The 20,284-nt window shown below is 50.5% G+C and overlaps 9 protein-coding genes across 9 annotated transcripts; 5 read left to right on the top strand and 4 right to left on the bottom strand.

Annotated features, from left to right (window-relative positions):
• Positions 1-658: 658 nt before the first annotated feature.
• BU24DRAFT_400747 (uncharacterized protein) lies at positions 659-2,987 on the bottom strand. Its single transcript, XM_033525466.1, has 2 exons — positions 2,905-2,987; positions 659-2,833 (listed from the first exon to the last, which is right to left on the bottom strand). Exons 1-2 carry the CDS (start codon positions 2,969-2,971, stop codon positions 735-737), a joined length of 2,166 nt encoding a protein of 721 aa, XP_033378416.1. The 5' UTR covers positions 2,972-2,987; the 3' UTR covers positions 659-734.
• Positions 2,988-3,377: 390 nt separating this feature from the next.
• BU24DRAFT_428112 (uncharacterized protein) lies at positions 3,378-4,126 on the top strand. Its single transcript, XM_033529395.1, has 2 exons — positions 3,378-3,411; positions 3,507-4,126. The coding sequence occupies exons 1-2, from the start codon at positions 3,389-3,391 to the stop codon at positions 3,649-3,651; spliced, it is 168 nt and encodes a 55-aa protein (XP_033378415.1). The 5' UTR covers positions 3,378-3,388; the 3' UTR covers positions 3,652-4,126.
• Positions 4,127-5,296: 1,170 nt separating this feature from the next.
• Positions 5,297-7,996, top strand: BU24DRAFT_467562 (uncharacterized protein; the record flags this gene model as incomplete). The annotated part of the gene is made up of 3 exons (XM_033532449.1): positions 5,297-5,571; positions 5,620-5,744; positions 5,796-7,996. 3 exons carry the CDS (start codon positions 5,297-5,299, stop codon positions 7,994-7,996), a joined length of 2,601 nt encoding a protein of 866 aa, XP_033378414.1.
• Positions 7,997-8,656: 660 nt separating this feature from the next.
• BU24DRAFT_400743 (p60 domain-containing protein) lies at positions 8,657-10,359 on the bottom strand. The gene is made up of 3 exons (XM_033525465.1): positions 10,162-10,359; positions 9,164-10,093; positions 8,657-9,108 (listed from the first exon to the last, which is right to left on the bottom strand). The coding sequence occupies exons 1-3, from the start codon at positions 10,293-10,295 to the stop codon at positions 8,892-8,894; spliced, it is 1,281 nt and encodes a 426-aa protein (XP_033378413.1). The 5' UTR covers positions 10,296-10,359; the 3' UTR covers positions 8,657-8,891.
• A 294-nt stretch (positions 10,360-10,653) lies between these two features.
• Positions 10,654-11,764, top strand: BU24DRAFT_400741 (ras-domain-containing protein; the record flags this gene model as incomplete). Its single annotated transcript, XM_033525464.1, has 5 exons — positions 10,654-10,694; positions 10,754-10,779; positions 10,845-10,933; positions 10,992-11,394; positions 11,450-11,764. The coding sequence occupies 5 exons, from the start codon at positions 10,654-10,656 to the stop codon at positions 11,506-11,508; spliced, it is 618 nt and encodes a 205-aa protein (XP_033378412.1). The 3' UTR covers positions 11,509-11,764.
• On the bottom strand, positions 11,634-12,657 carry BU24DRAFT_400738 (mitochondrial import receptor subunit tom-20; the record flags this gene model as incomplete). The annotated part of the gene is made up of 3 exons (XM_033525463.1): positions 11,634-12,133; positions 12,188-12,288; positions 12,339-12,657. The coding sequence occupies 3 exons, from the start codon at positions 12,655-12,657 to the stop codon at positions 12,017-12,019; spliced, it is 537 nt and encodes a 178-aa protein (XP_033378411.1). The 3' UTR covers positions 11,634-12,016.
• A 215-nt stretch (positions 12,658-12,872) lies between these two features.
• Positions 12,873-15,162, top strand: BU24DRAFT_428106 (uncharacterized protein). Its single transcript, XM_033529394.1, has 3 exons — positions 12,873-13,402; positions 13,452-14,709; positions 14,762-15,162. Exons 1-3 carry the CDS (start codon positions 12,964-12,966, stop codon positions 15,111-15,113), a joined length of 2,049 nt encoding a protein of 682 aa, XP_033378410.1. The 5' UTR covers positions 12,873-12,963; the 3' UTR covers positions 15,114-15,162.
• A 653-nt stretch (positions 15,163-15,815) lies between these two features.
• Positions 15,816-16,865, top strand: BU24DRAFT_473253 (uncharacterized protein; the record flags this gene model as incomplete). The annotated part of the gene is made up of 4 exons (XM_033532769.1): positions 15,816-15,881; positions 15,957-16,112; positions 16,176-16,746; positions 16,813-16,865. 4 exons carry the CDS (start codon positions 15,816-15,818, stop codon positions 16,863-16,865), a joined length of 846 nt encoding a protein of 281 aa, XP_033378409.1.
• A 283-nt stretch (positions 16,866-17,148) lies between these two features.
• BU24DRAFT_428104 (exoribonuclease family protein) lies at positions 17,149-18,449 on the bottom strand. Its single transcript, XM_033529393.1, has 2 exons — positions 18,275-18,449; positions 17,149-18,137 (listed from the first exon to the last, which is right to left on the bottom strand). Exons 1-2 carry the CDS (start codon positions 18,420-18,422, stop codon positions 17,311-17,313), a joined length of 975 nt encoding a protein of 324 aa, XP_033378408.1. The 5' UTR covers positions 18,423-18,449; the 3' UTR covers positions 17,149-17,310.
• Between the last annotated feature and the right edge of the window lie 1,835 nt (positions 18,450-20,284).

Genomic DNA, 20,284 nt, shown 5'->3' with positions numbered 1-20,284 from the left:
CTACTCTTACATGTAAATACTCGTCATCTAGCTAAAGCTACTCGAATCTGAGCACGCGAACACCAACGGACCCATCTCCATCTCCCATCTTCGATTCCCCACTCCACCCCTCCACTTACCCATCCCAATCCTTCCATCCAACAAGGTAATCCATTCACACACAACACACTACTGCACACCCCCATCCCTGCTCTTTAGCACGATTACTCTTTAGCATCGCATGGTAATATAGCCAATGGAAGTGCGTCTTATGTGCCGTTTAGACAATAAGAGGGGCATGGGTATGGTTTACCCCGCAAACTAGTGGACTAGTAGGTTCGTTAACGGTCGCGGTTGTGCGGTTAGGGGGTGGCATCGATGATCTTGGGGGCGTATGGTGCATCGAGATGTGGGTGAATTAATAGTAGTGGTGGTGGTGGTGGTGAATGTGAGGTGAAGATGAAGGTAGAGGAGGTGGTGGGTTTGGTATATTTTGTTCGGGAGGGGAGGGGGGTTGTATGAGGGATTGGGGTTGGTGGTGAAGTGATGGGTTAATTGGGTTTTTTTTTTGGTTTACTGGGGTTGAGGGTGTTGATGGCGATTGTTCTTGATGGGAGGGTTGGAGATGATGCGAGGTATATGACTGGCATTGTGGATATGTGAGCGATGAGTGAACTGTGAATAGATGCATTGATGAATATATACTACAATGCAGTGCGGAGTACGTCTAAGGTATCCCGTCTAGATGCCATTTTCTACCGCCGACTCTTCGCCTTCACCCTTTCTGCCAGCTTCTTCAGGTCGTCTGCGTTGTCGCCAGCACCAGCACCAGCATCCTTCTTCGACTTCTTCGCTCGCGATTGCTGCGACTCCAAGTCCTCCCCGTCATCCCTATCGTGTCTCCGCTTTTTGCGGCCCTCCTCCAAAAGCGCCTTCATGCCCTGCGTGCCCTTGAACCTGGGGTTCGTAGGATCGATGGCGAACTCGTGGCTATCGTACAGCTTCGCGAAACGGGGGTCCTGAGTGTTCATCTCGAAATCGTCTTCCACCACTGCAGCGGCAGCAGCGTCCTTTGATTTCTTGCCCTTCTTGCCCTTCTTCTTCGCCTTCTCTGCCTTCGCTATCTCGTTCATGTCGAAGTGTTGGACTTTGTTGCCTTCATCGTCCACCATGAGGAGCTCCAGGTTCGCCTTCTCCGCCGCTGCCGCCTCCTCGTCTTGTTCTTGCTCCTTGCGCTTGCGTGCCTTTTCGGCCTTCTTCGATTTGCGCTCCGCGGCCTCGACGTCTTCTGGGTCGGACGCGAAGAAGGGGTCGTTCCAGGGGTCGTCTTCGGCTGCGTCTCCGTCGTCGTTGGCTTTCGATGCAACGGCGTTTTTGGCCTCCTTTGCTTCGGCGTCGGGATCGCGTCCTTCGCGGATAGCTTTGGCCCGCTCTTTGCCTCTCTGCTTCCTCTCCTTCTGCTTCCTTTTGTACCTCTCCAGTGTGGTTTCTTCGACGATGGGTTCGTTCTCGAACACCGACCCGCCTTGTCCTTTCGTCGACAGTGCCGCCGAGAACGTGACTTGCATTTCGCCGCCCGGATGCTTCGACTCACGCTTTGAGGCCTTGGACGGCTCGTCAGCGGACCCGAGCCCGAGCGCTTTGCGCAAAGCCGCCGCCTTGTCCGGTCGCGGGGCGTCTTCCTCTTCGTCGTCGTCTGAGTCGCCGTCGGAGCCCAGGTACGCTTTGAGTTCGTTTTCGTCCAGCTCGTCGCGCGAGAAGGCGCGCTTCTGCGCCTCCTGTCGCTGCCGGTCGTCGGCGTCCCATGTCAGCGTGACTTTGGAGTGGGAGAGCGCGCCCGTGGTGAATTCGTTGGGCTTGTAGCCGCTGGGGAGTTCGCTGCATTCGTCGTGCGGTTCCTCGTCGAATGTGGTGTCGTCGGGGATGAAGCGCAGGTCGAAGAAGTTGGCGCTGGAAAGGTACTCGCGGCCGTCGAGGTTGTCGTAGATAGACTTTGCGACGTTGGGGGACGAACAGGTGATTACGGCGTAGTAGTATCGTAGACGGTCGAGCTGGTAGGCGCGGAGTGCTTTGGAATCGAACTCGTCGCCGGTGCTCTCTTCGAGGAGTTGCTTCTTGATCTGCTCGTCGTCTTCTGATGCGTCGGAGTCTGAGTCGTCGTTCAGAGTGGTGTCGTCCTTGGACTTGGAGCTTGCGGCGAAGATCTCTTTGGGCGGGCCTTCGAGTTCCTCTCGCTCCATCCTCTCGCGGCCGAACTCGCTGGGGTAGATTACTACGCTCAGGAGCCTTCCATCGGAGGGAACGAATGAGCCGGCGACAGCCACGATATCAGCAGCCCGTATGTTGTCCCAGTCGAGGTTGACCGCGGCCAATCGTGATGTGACATCTCCAGTAGGGATATCTTCATTCTCACCAGCCAATTCAACCTCCTCTTCTGCCTCCACCTCTTCGTCTTCCGAGTCGTCGTCGCTGGAGCTTTCGTCGGAAGACGAGGATAGGCCGCCATCGCGTATGGGGTCGTAGTTCTGGCCGCGGATGTCTGCTTTTGCGAGCTGCTTCTTCACATTCTTCTCCCTCTTGCTAGCCTTTCCGTCTTTCAGATCTTCCTCGTCCTCCTCTTCATCATCATCCTCGTCATCATCCTCCTCTTGATCCTGTCGGTAGAACTTTTCGAGCTTTTTCTTGCCCGCGTCCTTCCCTACTTTTCGGCCATAGCGGTCGACAGATGCCTTGTTGTAGAATTCCGGATCATCGAGAAGCCTCGAAAATCGCGAGTCGAGTTTTGTCTTGGTGTTCTTCTTCGAGGGAAGTCGAAACTTGGCGTCGGTCTGGAAGTTGGAGAATCGTGTGTCCTCTGTCGCAAACAGTCAGTACGGTCGACCTTGATATTCTCCAATTGAAGAATTGGCAATTGGATGAACTCACTCTTCCTGGCGCCTTCTTCCGAGGACTTTGCCTTGGTAGGCAGCGTAGGTCGCTTGGGCAGAGGCATCGTTGTTGATTTCTGTCTGTATAGGCGTATGAGCGAGCTTGAGCTTTCGAGAAATTTTGGCGAATATCCACGGGCGGTGAGACAATTCTGCCAGTCGTGCTGCATTAGCGCATCTACCAAGGGCTCGGCTGGCTATCGATAGGACTAACCAGATACGTCGTTGGGTCGAATGTAAATGGTCAATTCGTCGGCTGTTAGTGGCCGGGGGCTGGACTTTCCTGGGGCAATACTAAGTAGTCGCGTCACAACAAAGGGAGGGGAAATGGGTCGTGTGAGCGCATCTTTTCCCAACATATACATAGATTCCTGCTTGCTCCCTCTAGCATTTGCCTCCCCGAGGTACTCGATCATTCTCCAACTCCATTTCATATACACTTCAATAACCTACTTCAATTTCACACTCAATCTCTCAACACAATGCCTCCTCTAAGGATTGCCGGGTATGTTACAATCAAGTCCCACCGAGGCTTCTCGGTGCTCACCGCTTCGCGACAATACCCCAGAGTAAGAGCTAGGCTAACGGTCTGATGATCAGTCCTCGCAATCTTGCCCTTCTCTCCGTCATTTCCCTCGGCGGCACCTACATGATCCTCAAATCGAAGACCCTAGCAGTCAAGCAGGACAATAGGACAGCGGGTGATTACAGTGTGTCTGTAGACAGATCCGGTAGGTCGACATGAACATACACCATCCGCATGAGAAGGATAGACGGTGACGACCCTCGCCACAACTACATCATCCGCAATCTATACCCAAAAGCTTGGTCAGCTTGCACTCCTAAAGTCATGAGAACATCGATTGTCTGGAGGATCCTATCTGAGGCGGATCATTTCGGAAGAGCATGTTTCGCAATATTGCGAGATGTTGCTGCTTTTGTAGAAGCATTCTACGAATCGACGGATCCCGAGAAATCTGACGTCCTGCTCTAAGCCCTCCAATTCATCTCGCTCACGAAGAACAACCCAACAGTCCCGACGTCGGACGTCTGTGTTTATGGTTTCGGACCCTTAAGCTGACTTTGACTGTGCAGGTGGCGGGATCTGAAAGTTGACTGTGGTTGAAACAACGAATTATACGCATCTACCTTTCGTTATGAGCATATCAGCAATGAATTCGGCGGCATGATGATCGATCATTTAAACAGCGTCTTTCCACATAATTTATACAATGAAATCATGAGCGTATTGGGTCACGAATGATGACCCGGTTACAATGCATCGAAATTACTTGCAGTGGTCGAAATCGTTCCTTCTATGCTCATTTAACACTGAACCCTGTTGCTCGTTTGAAATACAAGGTATATCTTGGAGGCACAATTCCAACCTAAGTGTTGCCGTGTTCAAGGATCTGAGCGGGAGTCGTGCAGGCTCCTGCATAGAATCCTACAGACCACGGGCGGGTAAACACCAAGGCGAGAAGCGACATTTGGTCGCGACGTGAGCACTGCATGCCGGAATCCCGCTACTACGGGACGGAGGATTTGTATCCGTATCAGACATTCTACACGGAATAGGTAAGAAGAAGAACGATTTGGTCAGAATATCTGGCAACCTAACGCAGGAGCAAATGTGATGGATGACTGCGGCCATGCGACCCCACTTTTATCCTGGGTGCTTACCATGGACCCTCAGCCAGCCCAGCCTCTTTCCGACAAACCCACCCCAAGGACGGGACGGGATTGGTCCATCATATCCATGCTGCTAGCCCAGTACCATTATGCTATTAATAACACCTCAGCCTCTCTGGTGGTTCTTCCATGGTTGATACCAGGGACAACGCTGCACGCATCTTGTTTTACAACGCACTTCTACGGTTCTACCCAGTAACCTGTCTCGTCTCATCTCGTGTAATGGATTGGTGAAGACGCCACAGTTGAAATGCTACGCGAATCAACCTCTACAAACACCCGTGCTTTTTGTCAGCTAGCATACATGCTTCCAAGTGTGGGCCCCATTCCGGAAGATCCAACGTGTTTAGTGTTCGGTTCTCAGCTCTGAGGAATGCTTTCTAGTGGGACCCCATTCACGTTAACTAAATCGAGTAAATATCAAAGGAACTATGGAGCGAGCCTTGGTCGAGTTGTTTTGCTCAGCCCTACATCAGTGCGGAGCCTTTAAAGCATCTTATCCCTAGACTTGCCCCAAGGTCAGAATCCATCTGGCATGCTGCGGCCATCCCAAGCTGGCATCAGGTACCCGCTCGTCTCAGATCCATCGCATCCTTTGAGGCCAGCACAAAAGCAACACATCCCACGCAACTCTTTACCCGTAGGAGAACTGATCTTCACTTCCGTACATCTCAGTATCAATTAATGCCGAAACAACTATGGGTGGCCAAACAGGAAACTACTACAGTGTAGAGGAGTACAACAGTTGGAAGAGGAAGCTCGGAGCAAACTACAGGAGTCCCCCAAAAGCGAATTTCCTCGCCGCTGCAACATACATACGTAACCTTCTCGATGGAAAGAAAATGAACTGGGCCGCCATCGGCGGGCTCGCCATGCTTTGCCTTGGTTCACGACGAGAAATGCCTGACATTCACATTGTATACGAAGATCGAGACTACAACAAAATAAAGATGAAGCTTGAGGCAGACCCACGGTAATAAAGACACTTATCGACAACAAGAGATCAAGCTGATGAAAGTAGGGTGAGGTTACCACGCGATATGAACCCATTATTCCCCTCGAAGATCTTGATCAGTACTGGTCCAAAATTTAGAGACGCCGGTTGCACCCACGATATGGAGGTGGAGCTTGACTTAGTCCCACCAGGTGAGCCTCTACTGTCTCAGATCGGAGAGCAAGCATACTAACGACCCCCAGGCTCACAAGGAACACCCCCAAACGATGTTCTCCGGAAGAACCAAAACCTTTTACGGCTGAGTATGGACGGGAAGATGCAAAACTTTAAGGGCTTGAACATACTCTACCTCGTGAAAACAACACTGGAATTTTGCAAGCGGCAAGACTTGATGTGGGACCCAAAGCACGACCTATACTTCTTGTGCTGCCATTTTGGAAAAGAGTTGGAGGCTATCCGGCATAGATTGGATGTCAAGGCTTTCGAGAAGTATTTCTTCTCGACTCTTTTCTATTCGAGATTGGCACCAGCAGACCAGCGTAGGTGCTCGGTGCCTATACTCGGCAAGGAACTTCTCAGGTCCCCTCCTCCTATGATGGCTATCACTCCTCCACCAGAGACCACTAATCAAGCACCCACACTACCCAACGTTATACCACCGCAACCTACAAGGCCCATTCTTCATCCATCAAAGTCTACTCCCCAATTAAGCGCTGGAAAGCCAAGTGTGAACAGCCTGCTCACGCCTCCTATGCCTGGAAGGGCGAAGCTTGTAAAGCCTCCGCCGAAGGAGCCAAATCTGCTACCGAAAGCCACGACCTCCAACCCCAACACAACAGCTGCCGGCACTGAACCCCGCGAGATTCGATCAAGATATCGTCAAACTGCCCCACCGATCACCCCAGGTCACTCTAGAAGCGCGAGCTCGAACATGCAAGCTGTTCCCACAGGCTCAAATACGCAAACCAGGCCACGATCAATGGAGTCTCTGGCACCGTCTCGGCTACCAAATGGACCAGTGTCCAACACTGTTGCTAGGGGTGTAGAGGGAGTCATGAATGGTCAGCAAGCTCTGAAAGGTGCTCCATTGCATAAAACCTCCTCAGCAAACAATGGCGTTCCAGCTGGCAAGAACCCAGTCCCGATCTTCGCGCATTCCGTGCCAATTCCCGATCCAAGAATCCACCCGGTGCCCCCGATTCCCGCCCAATTTTCTTCTCCAAATCATCCTACTGCAGCTTCGACTCACACGCATCGCAACTCCCCTGGTGCACATCGTCCTACAGCGTCTTCAACCGAGAAACCCAAAGAAGCAAAGGCCAGCGGATTGAGGGTGGTTGGTCCAGACGGGCTATACGCAGCACAGCCGAAGCCGCCACGGCCAACTCCTCCTCCGGCGCAGGCTCAGATCCAAGCTCCACCACCTAAACATGCTGAAACTTCTATCAGTCCTCCTATTATACATAGCCAATCTGGCTTTGCATTTGAGCTCCCGGGTTCAACGCCTTCTTCGTCGCGTTCTTACGATATCTCTCCGCTACAGTCACCAGACGCCACGCCAGTCAAGCTGCCCGAGGGGTTGATGGTGCATCAGGGTGCCCCAGCTCCCCCACGTAAGGCATCTATCCCACACGTGCAGCCACAGGCAACTCTACCACGCCCAGCGGAAGACGCAGTCCATCAGCACGATATAGTGGCTGAACTACCTGCTGATCATCCGGGAGCATCTGAATGTCTGCCCACTAGGCCACACCATCCTCGCACTCAGTCCGAACCTATTGTAGATTTTCCGTCCAGCCTCATGGCTGGTCGCTCACAAAACGTTTCCCAGAACTATATCTCCCACGCAATGCCTTCTCAGCAGCCCGAATCAGAACAGATACAAACTAATGCTAATCGATATGCCGGATATACCGTCAATAATTATTATCACCCAGCTGTAACTTCGCAATACAAAGCATACACAGGCGTTATTACTCCTCCTATGCCACCAACTGCTGCACCTATATCTCAGGACAATCCATATCATGACCAAATCGACTACTCAATGCTCCCTCGACCTCTTCAGTCGTCCCACAAACAAGTCCAGGAATTCGGTCCCAGCCATTCTGAACACAAGCGCTACGACTCAGCCTTCACCCCACCGCCATCATCCGGCGGAAAAGAGACGTACCAACGCGGCGACGAACCTCGCTTCGTCAACCTACAGCCACTCACTGGATATGAAGATTTCGCCCATGGACCATACACTCCCGTCGACCTCCAGCAAAACCCCTTTGAGAACCAGGGACAATGGCAAAACCATAAGCAACAGTATACCCTTGCCATGAGCGCGCCGGGAGGGCAGCAACAGCACAACGCTTCCCCACAAAACCACAACTACCAAGCTTTCGCCGCACCACCCCCTGAGCAGCAGCATTACCCACGAAACGACAGATACTAAGCATCTGCATAGGCGAACCTCGAGAATGATTACCCAATCGAAAATCTGATACCCAGACAGACTCTCTCCAGTCTTTGAAAATCTATTGTAATGAATATAGATGTCAACGATGTGATGATTGTGTTTCCTTTTATGTTTTGTGGTTTGTTTTGGATGCATTTTATGGGGTTGGAATCATTTGGTGTATGAATTGGATTTAATGTATCATCATTTTATTTTGCTAGGGATTGAGATGGGGATTTTGTATATCATTTTCTATGCTTCTTTCAGAGATGAATGAATTAACAATTGATTTTTTATATTTAAAGATGTGTACAGAACACCGAGTGGAGCTATTTTGATGTTTGCTCTTGCGTTTGTGTGATAACATTTATTTTCTTGTTTTTTTAATTTTATCTAAGTCACACCTTAGACAAACCAACAATGTCATACTGTATGAATATCCCGTGTATATTCCGGTACTGCTACTTGTTTATCAGAACTGGTCTTTCAGAAATTGCTGAGTGAGGAATTAGGGAAGGGGTTTGCAATTCTGTTCGTTCGTCCGTTGGTTCATCTTGTTCATGTTGTCCGTCCATTCGTTTGTGCGAACATTGCATATAAGAGATTAGTGGAGATGGACGATGATATGGGGAATCACAGAGGAAATGATCAATCGAGAGACAGAGATATGATGATATATTGAGGGCTAGCTTTTTGATGACTTCGGCGGAAATAGAGGCTTCTATATGTGCTTGTTCCCCTGCATTCCTCTCTCTGTGCTCATGTCCCTCTGTGTGGCAAAGTGTCTTAACTTTTCAAAAACGAATCGAACCAAAGAACATCCAAAGAAACTCCATGCAAATGCAGCGTACGTTTAATTTTAATAGGTCTAGTAGCTGAAGTTGGCAAGACTTCAAACGTGCTTGTCGAGCGACCAGTCCTTGTAGGACCATTTCTCCGAGGTGGTCGTCTTGCGCTGTTTCTTCTGGGTCTGCTTCCTGGACTCGACTCTGCCGCGGATGAGCATGCTTCGCATCCTGTCGTTGAGGAGGCTGCCTTCGGGCTTGAGGCGGCGGAGGGAGTCTTGGAGTTCGTCGGCTAGAACGACTTCGAGAGGTGCTTGGGGGACACTGCAGGGCGAGTGGTTAGATATGTTCATGGGAGTTGGGGGTGGGGGTGACTTACGGGTACTTTCCGAATCGCCTTTTTCGTAGGACTTCGTCTTCCTCTTCGTCGGAGGAGGCGTCGTTTTGGTTGGTAGCTTTGGCGATGGCGCTGGCCTTCGCTTTCTCCTTCGCTTCTATTGACTTGACGAGTTCCTTGATGCGCTGGGCCTGCTTTTCTCGCTCCTTCATCCTAGCTTGGTGCTTGGCCTCCGCTTCGGCTGCTTTTCTCCGCCTGATCTTGCTTCGCTGCGTGGGCGTCTTTCGCTCGGGTCGCTTCTTTTTCAGTTCGTTACCCTCGGCGTCGCTGAAACCTTCCCACTCGCTCTCCCATGTGCTCTCGTTGGCTTCCGCCTCTTCGTCCTCCTTCATGGCGCGCTCCATTATTGCCGCCTCCTCTCGTGCCTCCTGTAGTCTCTGCTTCTCGGCCTCGACTTCCTTGTTGCCTTCCCTCTCGAGCAGGTTCGCCCAGTCTTCCAATAGGGGATTGTAACTCTTTCCAGCTTCGGGTTTCTTGACGGCGGGCATCTGCTTTCCGCTCTTTGCGAGGGAAACAGGCGCACGCTTAAGCGTCGCAGGCTCTCTGGTCGCCTTCTTCTTCTCCAAGAACGAGTACCGCGGGTCCTGCTTCACCTCCTGCACAGCCCAGGGATCGTGGTCGGCCGTCCCACCCGTCTCCACGACATCCTTCTGGACCGCATCGCCGCCATATGCGATTGCGCGGAGTTTGTCGTAGTCCTTGTGCGAGATGCGCGGCTTCTTGGTCTTGGGCGCTTCGAAGTCGGAGAGACGCTTCTTGAGGTTGGAGACTGCGGGCACGGCAGAGCGCTGGGCGAGGATCTCGTCGACTTTGAGGGGCTTGTGGCGCTTGTTGTGGGCTTTTTGGAGGTCGGATGAGCCGACGGTGTCGATTGCGAAAAGTTGGTCAGCGGTTTTCTCGGAGATTAGACCGCTGGGTGGATGGTTAGTATTTTTGAAGCGAATTGAGTTTTATGGGAGGTTGAGAGGGAGGGAAATTACCCGTCAATGATTTGCTCTCGCACTTCATCAAGACCTTCTTGTACTTCGGTGACATCGATGTTCTTTCTCCAGGCCTTCTTGCCTTTTCGAGAAGGCTGCTTATAAGTCGCAGGCGCAGACGTTGAGGTCGACATCGTTTCTGCGCGAATTCCCAGGAATCCAAAGTACGTTGGTGACTTGGGGTGTTTTCGATGTTTGTTTCCACCTAGATAGAGACTTTTTTTTCGACGACGGAGATCGATAATTTCGCCCGCCCGCAAAAGGTGCACGGACCAGTCACGGGCCACGTCCCTGAAGGCTTGGCGCAACCTGGATCTCGGATATGCTGTTTGGACCGACAAGGCTTCCAGATCGACCACAAGCCCAGCTTATTATAACGTTACCTCCCTATTCCAGTTCACACCGCGCCTTTGGAGTAACTCGTTTTCTCTTTCAAACTTCATAATCTCTCATTGATTTAGTTGGATTGTCTTCCTTTTCACACCTTCCACAATGGCTCAGTCAGGTTATTCCAACCCTTTGAAGAAGTTCAAGTCAGTTGCATGGTTCCCCCGCGGAGAGGAACACCTCGATTGCTAACACGGCAGCACAGGCTTGTGTTCTTGGGCGAGCAAAGCGGTATGTCGACTCAAAACGACTAGAAAGCACTGCACAATTCACGATGACTGATGCGATGAGGACAGTTGGCAAGACGTCTTTGATAACACGATTCATGTACGATTCGTTCGATAACACCTACCAAGCCACGATTGGTATCGACTTTTTGTCCAAGGTGCGCATGCAGGAGGAGGAGGAGAAGGCCGGACTAGACCACGTCTAACATGATTTAGACTATGTACCTCGAGGATCGCACAGTCCGCCTACAGCTTTGGGATACTGCCGGTCAGGAACGATTTCGATCTTTGATCCCCTCATACATCCGCGATTCCAGCGTCGCCGTCGTCGTTTATGACATCACCAACAAGAAGACTTTCGAGAACACGAGGAAGTGGGTTGACGATGTGCGGGGCGAACGGGGTAATGATGTTATCATAGTGTTGGTCGGCAACAAGACCGATTTGAACGACAAGCGGGAGGTTACCACACAGCAGGGAGAAGAGGAGGCGAAGAAGAATAACCTCATGTTCATTGAAACAAGTGCCAAAGTGGGACACAATGTCAAGAGTCTGTTCAAGAGGATCGCGCAGGCATTGCCTGGCATGGAGGGCGAGTCGCAGCAGGGACAGAGCCAGAGTACGTTGACGCCCGCTCGGCTTCGCCACAACCAACGGCCGCTAATCGTTTGCAGTGATCGATGTCAACATCAACCCAACAAAACCGGAACAAAACGACTCCTGCGCGTGCTAAGGTATCTACCACGAATGGTCTACAGTTTCTTCATCGTCGCCGTTCGTCGTCCCTAGACATTGTTGTAATTATTCGGAATTCGGCCAAGAGTGGATGAGGATGAACATGAACATTCTGAGCAAGGCGTTCTGGGAATTGGGGTCTCACAGGTTGCAGAGCGCACGACCTCTTGGGACTCATGTAATTTGTAGTATATTCAAGCATTCATTCATCAAGCACGTGCCTGACGATGCATCGAACGATAATGACGTGAACCAAGGCCGTGAACTCTTGATATTTGCGAATGTCCATTTTCGAAGATATCTTCTTCATTGGAATGCTATGTGCCACCCGATTCCAGTTTCATCCATGCATTATGTCATACCTTGAACTCCACCTGGTCTGGCCACTAAACCTGGGCGTACTTCTACATTTACACGAATATTACAATATCGAATCCGGGAGTGGGAGAGGAGTCCTAGAACGCTTTTGTCGTGTACTAATCGAACTTTTAAGGTCGTCGGGAGTTCTACTCGTCAATTCCGCCACCGGTGGAGGAATCGGCATCGGCATCGGAGGCCTCTTTGCTGCCGACGGGAATGCTGGTGTCGACTGCGATCATCTCGGCGAGGATGTCAAGAACGGGCTAAATTGGACATCAGTAAATACTCGTATTTGTTGAGGGGTAGAGGCTTCATACCTTAGGAACAGTCTTGTCGTAGATGTTGATCAACTCTCTTGGGTTGGGGTAAACCTTCAATGCGCGGTAGAAACACAGCGCCGCGTCGATGTTATCCGCACCTGGGAACAATTAGCGATGCCATATCATATGCCATTGATTCCTCGCATACCCTGCTGGCAGAGACCCTCTCCTTGGGCGACCTCCTGCATGAAATATGCCTCGACCTCCTCGGGGTCCTTGGGGAAGCCCTCCTCATTCGCCTTCTCTACCGCCTCCCGGATAGCCTTCTTCTGCTCCTTGCCTGCGCTCTCGGCTTCCTCTTTGGCAACACGAGCAGTTCGCTTGGACTCGCGCTTCAATTGCTTGCGGAAATCGGGATCGTTTCGTCTCCGGTGATCGAACCAGATGGCATATGCGAGGAGTCCAGTGACGACAGTGCCGACGCTGATGGCGGCGATGGTGGCGGGCCGTATCGACTGCTGCGACATGGTGGTTTCAATTTGGAAATATGTAGCTTAGATGCTTGCGTAGTCGGAAACGGCAGCAGACGTGTAGCAAGGCGATTTGAATAGTGGTTTGGAGATGCGATGAGGAAGTGATGTCGAACTTTTTTGGAGGGTAGGGAAAAGCACGGGAAAGGGCTGGTCCGAGCTTCATGCTCATCCCGTGCATCTGGTACGAGAGCGCGTATGTGCGACGTATTGCTGCGACTCGAGTAACATACACATACCCCTCGCTTTCTACTGCCTTGCCTTTACGCCGACCTCTATCGACATCCTGTCGTATCCGTCAAGATGTCTGAGGAGAAAAGTAAAGGCATTTCGCTCCGCAAGAAGCGGACGCCGCGGCCCAAGGGCCCGATGCCTACAATCAGTGCTCCGCGGCAGATCAGTGCTCCTATGCCTGCTGGGCTCGCGGCTACGCAATCAAGTTCACGGCGACCTTCACAAGAATCATCGAGATCCACAGCTTCAAAAAAGCTAGATGCTCCAAGGGAAAGGCCGCAGCGAGCGGACAGGACGGCGGATTTGGTCAAGAGGAGATACTCGCAGAAGATCACGCAGGTGCCCGCCGATTTTGGAAATGGAGCCCCTATGCCAGCAATGCCGCAGATGCCGGCTCAGTATAAGAATGGACCGCCGCCTAGGGACGGGAGACCAGCTGGAAGCTCGGAGAGCCGTGTGCGCGTTGATCCGAAAGTACTCCAGGATCCCAACTTGAGACCTGAGCAATGTAGTTCATTCCTTACCGCCATACATACCTAATCTAACAGTGTGTCTAGATGTGGCAACGATATTAGCTGATGCCTCTGAGGAGGACATTCGCCGCTTCCAGGATGACCTCCGGAAAGTCAAGCATCGGACCTCTGCCGACCTTCAAAACAATGTATATCAGAATCGTACGCAGTTTATCAAGATCAGTAAAGAGGCAGAGAAACTCAAGACGGAGATGCGTACGCTCCGTCAGCTAATGTCTGAGCTTACAAGTACACTGGGACAAACAACGTCTGCTGCAGGCGCCAGCGGCGACAATCTTACCGCGAGGAAAGCATCAAACCGGAGTTCGGTTGCCAATCTGGAGGCGCTCTGGAGCTCTCATCTCCAGGAGTTGTGGAAGCGAGTGGAGGGATCGCAGAAGTACCTTCCAGCCATTCCAGGTCGACATATTGTTTGGGAATCCGGGAGGTGGGTCGAGTTGAATGCCGCCACCTGGAAAGCGAGAAGACGAGTGCATCTGATATTGCTGAACGATCATTTGCTAGTCGCTGCCGAAAAGAAACAGCGTGCTGATGTTCCCGGACAAGGTCCTCGAGACAAGAAGAGCGCGGGCAAGGAGTGGGTAGCGCAGCGATGCTGGCCACTGCAAGACGTTCAAATTGCGGACCTTTCCTCTCGGTCCAAATCAGGAAACCAAGGAGCCTCGAATGCGATTAACATCCGTGTTGGGGCAGAGTCATTCACATTTGCAGTCTACCAAGGAGATGCGAGTGAGAAATCAACCTTCCTGTCTACGTACCGAAAGTCTCTCGAAGATCTGCGAAAGAGCACGGAAGCTGAAATTGAGGAACGCGGGCGTGCCCAGGATTCCGTCAACTATTTCGCCACTCGCGATGTGAACATCTTGAAGAATCAAGATTTGATGGACAGCATTTCAGAAACGGTCAACAGCAACCGTGCAAGCATCTTCGTCAATGTTGACGGAAAGCAGCAACCCATCCGTTGGGTAGAGAGCCAATTGGACGATCTCGACATCGACATTGCACTTCAGAATTTCGAGGAAGCTGTGAAAAAGGTCGAAAAGCTAAAGTCCGTGGCTAGAGGCATTAGAAACGACCCTATGTCCCAAGGAATTGTGACATTCAAACTGAATGATCGAGCCGGAAAATTGGCAACAGTGTTGATGAAGCAGATGGTGGAGAACAACAACTGGATATCCTCTGTGAAAAAACACGTTACATGGATAGTCCGCCTCGGCTTCGAGGACCGGGCCAGAGAAGCGTACCTCCAGGCAAGAGGTGAGGTCATTAAACTGCGGACTCGGTATGTTGTTGTCATTGGAGCTCCCGTGAGATCGCTGCTAACATTGGCCAAGGCAATGCGTTTTCGAGGGTAATCTCCCCGAATACATATTCCAAATCGCGTTCATCTATTTTACCATTATCAAGAATACGGTCGATATATATCAGAAATGCTTCCCACAGCACCTCATGTCAGCGTGCGTCAAATGGGCAAAGGAGAACGTAGATGCCTTTAACGTCATCTTGGGACGTCAATTGAGCAGCGTAGAGCAGGGTGGCAAGGTTTGGACAGAGTGCATGGAGTTGGCACACGAACACGCTGGCATGCTGACAGAGGTTGGCTTGGATTTCAAGGATATGGTCGGGAACTTCGAGCATGAGGAAGCTAAAGAGTCAAAGCCGGTAGGACTAGGTGTGAGCACTTAAAGAGAGAGATTAGTGTAGTAAACAATTCTATGAATACGTCGATCATTTCATGAAATGTCCTGATATCATCACTGATTTGTTCATCTCTTTACGGGGTTCGCGTATTAGTAAACTCAAACTTGCTTCGTCCTCTTCCAACACTGTCGAAGTCAATCATGAATTCCAATCAACTATATTATGGCAAACTTCTCTATGTACCTAACATGAATGGCACAACGCCTCCTGTTTGAGGGTTGTGTTGAGCTCGCAATTTCACCAACCCGACTCCCAAAGGGAACTTGTCTAGACTGTACAAATAACAACAGCAATATTTGAAATAATTCGTCCTAATTCGGACACTACTTTTGTGAGCAAAACCAACACATCTAAGAATATAGCCAGTAATGAGAATTGATCCAGAGGTTTCACGGTGGTATCCCCAAGATCGCTCACCGCAATGACTTCTCCTTGGGTAAACTCATATTAGAGAGATCTTCACCTTCACTACTTCACCAACCCTCTCACCGTCTCTCGTCTCTCACCTTCCCACTTGTTCACTGAAGTAAGCTTGACAGTGGACGGTTCACGAACGTCCAACCTATAAAGACCCCGTCCCGTCCGTCGTCCGACAATCCAACTCTCATCCAACTCACCCACTGCAACACCCATCACCATATCTTTTCAGTCTTCACAAACAATCCAACACCTGCAATTACCATCACCATGCCTTCCCAAGGAGAGAACATCCAATACCTCTACCAGGTCCTTACCGAAGGCGGCAATCCCACCGTTAGTATCCGAACTTCCTTCGCTCGCTCCTAAGAGCGATACTGAAAGAAGAACGTATACTCACTCACTTTGCAGATCGACTTTGCTAAAGTCGGAGAAGTACTCGATCTGAAGATAGGAGCCGTCACCAAGCGCTGGTCTCGCCTCAAGCAGGCCATGAAAGCTGGCACAGTTCCGAACGACTCGGCCTACCCGTTCCTCTGGCTCTGCGTCAAGCACAGCACTCACCAGGTAACGTTCTTGTCATATCCGTAGAGGAAGTCATGCCTGCTTACTTTACTTACACAAGTACAGACTCTGAACTGGGAGGCAATCGCTAAGGCATGCAACCTCACTGTGGGCGCGGCCTCCAAGCGATACTCCCGCATGAAGATCGCCTTCGAGAAGGGCGAGGCCATGCCTGAGACTCCCAAGAAGGAACCGAAGGCAGCTGGAGGCGCCGGTACCAAGCGCAAGCGTGCCTCTACTTCTCCCAAGGCCAAGGTCGTCAAAGAAGAGGCTGCTTCTGAGCATGGTGAGAATGATGGTGAGGACCAGGCACCAGCACCAAAGCCAAAGGCTGCGAAGGCCAAGGCCAAGGTCGAGAAGTCTGAGACAGTGCCCAAGCCCAAGCGTGCTCGTACAGTCAAGAAGACCAAGAAATCCGAGGTGAACGTCAAGACCGAAGACGATTCCGACCACGAGAAGGAAGTCGACAAGAGTGTGGCCGATGCGTCCACCAATGCCGAGCTCATGGCTGAACTAGAGGCCGTTGTGAATGCTGCGGGTGGAGATGTTGGAGATGTCGACGAGGTGTTCTTCGACGCTGAAGAGTCAAGTCTTCTTAGCGGTACCGAGGATGAGACCATTGCTGCTTCTCAGACCCGTACGTCATGATTCTCCCGACCGCTTTTACTTCATCAACTGACTTCACGGCTGATTAGTGGTTTAGGCGTCAGAGATTGGTTGCAAAGCTGCGATCTCGCGAGAGAGACCGACATCTGAACGCACAAACATACATATTCGAGCGAATGGTTGTCGATGCGTTTCACTTTACGGAACATGACTGGATACTGGGGTATTCACATACTATGGAGAGTTTTTTGGGAATGTTCAGACGTTTAGGCCGATGGAACTTCATGTTACTTCGCCTATCCCCAATTTTCGGAGCAGGCGTTTTATGGTATCAGTTCTTTGAGACAGGCTTCAGTGTCAATGAGACACTGGCGAGGAACCTAGCAGTGCTTCACGCATTTGAATAGGAAACTTCTTGAAAATGGCTCTGCTGGGTGGATTTATGCCTTTGAGGGCTTTTCTCAAGTAGTTGATATGCCGAAAGTGGGCAAACACCAAATAAAATTTATGGTATATCCATTTCCATGCTTTTTCATCCAAACGCCATCGCTATGCACACACAGGGTTCCAAACAAGTCTTCAATGGAGACAACAATCATCCTGACATTTCAATGTCGCCCCCCGAATCGCCGCCCTTGGCATCCGTGGACTTCTCTGTGAAGCCCTTGAATTTGGCCTCGAGAGATTCGAGTAGGACCTCCTTCATGACCGTTAAGCCACCGAAGGCAGCATGTGTTGCGCCCTCAATTAGTTGATCGGAATCCTCTTGCACATTACCCCTAACCCACAGTTCCGTAATCTCATCTCTTCCGGCAAGATACCCCACCGCGCACGCAGCAATAATATCTTGATGCTCTGAAGGACAAGGATCGAGTACCTTCACGAGAGCGCCCTCTTTTCCTGTCTGTGAGGGTTCTCGGACAAGCGCAGCCACTCCTCCAGAAACCATATCCACACAATCGATCCCAGCATCTGTGATCGCCGCACTGCTGACAGTAATGCAGCCCGAAAGAACATTCAACAGTCCCCATCCGCTGCCTTCTCCTGCGCTATCGCCCCACCAGCCATCCTCATCTCCCTCTAATATGGTAATCACGATCTCGACCCCGCTCTTCGGCCATCGTTCTCCAATGATCACGCCGCGAAGTGCGCTCTCAAGATGGACGCCTAGGTCTCGCTCGACAGAGTCGCGTATATAGCCTCGACGGTTCCGGGTAGCAAATGGCGCGAATTTGACTGTGGTGGTGAGGAGAAGAGATGGAGAGAAAGGTGCGCTTCGTGGAAGCGGCTTGGGTCCTTGAATGGAGGCTGTGATCTTGAGAGAAGAAGAGGATGGGATCAAGGTCGAGGATGACCGTGGTTGTCCTGGGATTTCAAGGTATGCGGATCCAGAAGCAGAAGGTATGATGCCGGTTTGAAGGACTTGGTGGTTGTTAGTGGGAATTTTGCAAGATATGTCTTCCGAGCTTCATTGTAATAAGGCAAACTCAATTGACACCTATAGCGCCAACTAAGTCCTTATTTATCTTGCCTAAGCCATAGTAACTATTCCAACTTACAAATCTTGCGAAGCTCATCTGGACCTCTGGTACGGGTTGGCCGGAGAGATTGCTGATACTGAGGATCCTTCACAGTCTTTGCAAAGATTGGTGCAGATGTGCCACCACTCGGCGCATTGATTCTCCTTCTATCCGTATTCGCAGCCATATTGTCTGTTCGAGCTGAAGCTTTTCGTTGTAAAATGTTAGGATGCTTCTAACTGAAAGACGTCAAGGTGCACGGACCGCCAAGATTTCGCGACCTGCTCGCTCATATTTTTTCCTTTCGCTTGAGCTCCTCCATCTTCCTCTTTCTCTCAACCTCAGCTCTACATTCAGAGCTGTCGCCGTCCTATAGGTATGTTTATCCATCATTTTCTCGACTTGTTCCTCTTCTTTACATGAATGATATTTTCTGATTATGTTCTGGTGATTACCAATGAGCCATTGAACAATGCACCACCATCTGATGCTTTCTCTTCTTCACCGCAGATTTGCGCAGTCCAGTATGGAGATTACTTGCTAACTCTATGCAGAAAACAGTGAACAGGAGCTATTCGCGTCACATCGTTGTTCATCCTGAAGGTTCCACGCTGGCCGTCGTAAGAGATTGCCATACAACCCCTTGTCGAGGGCACGTTGTGGTTGGGCCGGTTGCATTCATATCATTCACGAGCATGGCTTGACGGTAGTTACGCGTACTATGGGCTGGAGTTCATGTCCATTGTCGGTCAAGATGTCGATGCATGCGAATATTAAGTGTTGATAATGGACATGAAACCCCACGGACATGCTCCAGCATACATCCTCGGTACTAATAAGCAGTTTGCGGCATAATTGACTCCATGATCCTAGTAAGTACTATCCTCCTTATTTTCCGAACATTCCGTATACTTCCCGTATACTATTTTTATGATGAGTGTATATTTTTTTCAGTTCTGCTACTGAACCACTTGAAGACAACCCCTACCAAAGCTTACCATGTCTGATCACTTTATTCAACTTCGTTGCATTTTTCGAGTATCTTGTTCAAGCAATTGTACTAACTCGCAATGATAGGCATAAAATTCGCAGTTTCAGCACATTAGCAGACACCGACCTTGTTATGGTACGTTTTACATATTTCCTACATGTCTCGCCAAGATGAAACTTCAGTTATATCCATTCAACGAGCTCGGCTTCCGGGTCGCCCTCCCGCACTCTACTGGCTTCGGCTGGGAGGACGAGTTGTGGAGTTTTGCTGAAGGTTTACCCCGACGGCGAGTAATTGCGGTCTTTGAGCTGAAGGTTGGAGCGGTCCGTCTTGGGCTACTTCGACTGGAGGCCAGGCGGCGGTGCATGACTACAACGGCTGTTCTGAGCAGAAGACCAATAGTCTTTAGAGTTTTTCTTCTCAAATTGTTGAAGACATGCTGACTCTAAAATAGACTTTCTCTTCTCTTGGCTCTATCAGTCCAATACATCGTGATCGTGTTGTATGTTTCTTTTAGAGTAACGCGTTAAGCGCGAGTCAGCCCCTACCGCAATCTCTTCGTATTCTCCCCACTAGTTATTATAGTGTATAATGTCAAAATTGATCTCAAATTCTGTGGATACTTTCTATTTCCAAAGTGATAGTCGCATCGCTTAAAGCAATGGATTGAATGTAGATGTAGATAGTCATGTCATGTAATCGTGATTATTGTGTCGGCATTCGACAGCGACGGAGTATTGAAATTGCCCCGGGTGCCTGTCCGGAGGTGTCATCACCAAATCCGTAGACTGTGACGTTGCGTACCTAAGAGATGGGATCGTGGCTGATGCAACAAATCCCCGTTGCAGGAACAAGGCAGGACAGGCAGGATGCATGACAAGTATTTCCATAAATATTGCAGCTTAAGGGGTGTGGGTCGTGATGTGCTTGTACTGTACGGAGTAAATATCCAAGTACCAAGGTAGCTAAGGTACTGCGTAAATCATTGCAGATGGTGGAAAGAAAACTGCTGATCCATGATTGGATGAACAGAGTCAGGGTACAGGTACTTGTATAGT

Source organism: Aaosphaeria arxii, assembly GCF_010015735.1.
Source record: "Aaosphaeria arxii CBS 175.79 unplaced genomic scaffold BU24scaffold_12, whole genome shotgun sequence".
NCBI lineage: Eukaryota > Fungi > Ascomycota > Dothideomycetes > Pleosporales > Aaosphaeria > Aaosphaeria arxii.
The sequence above is the reverse complement of the archived record's forward strand: the minus strand, read 5'-3'. Positions and strand labels throughout refer to the sequence as shown.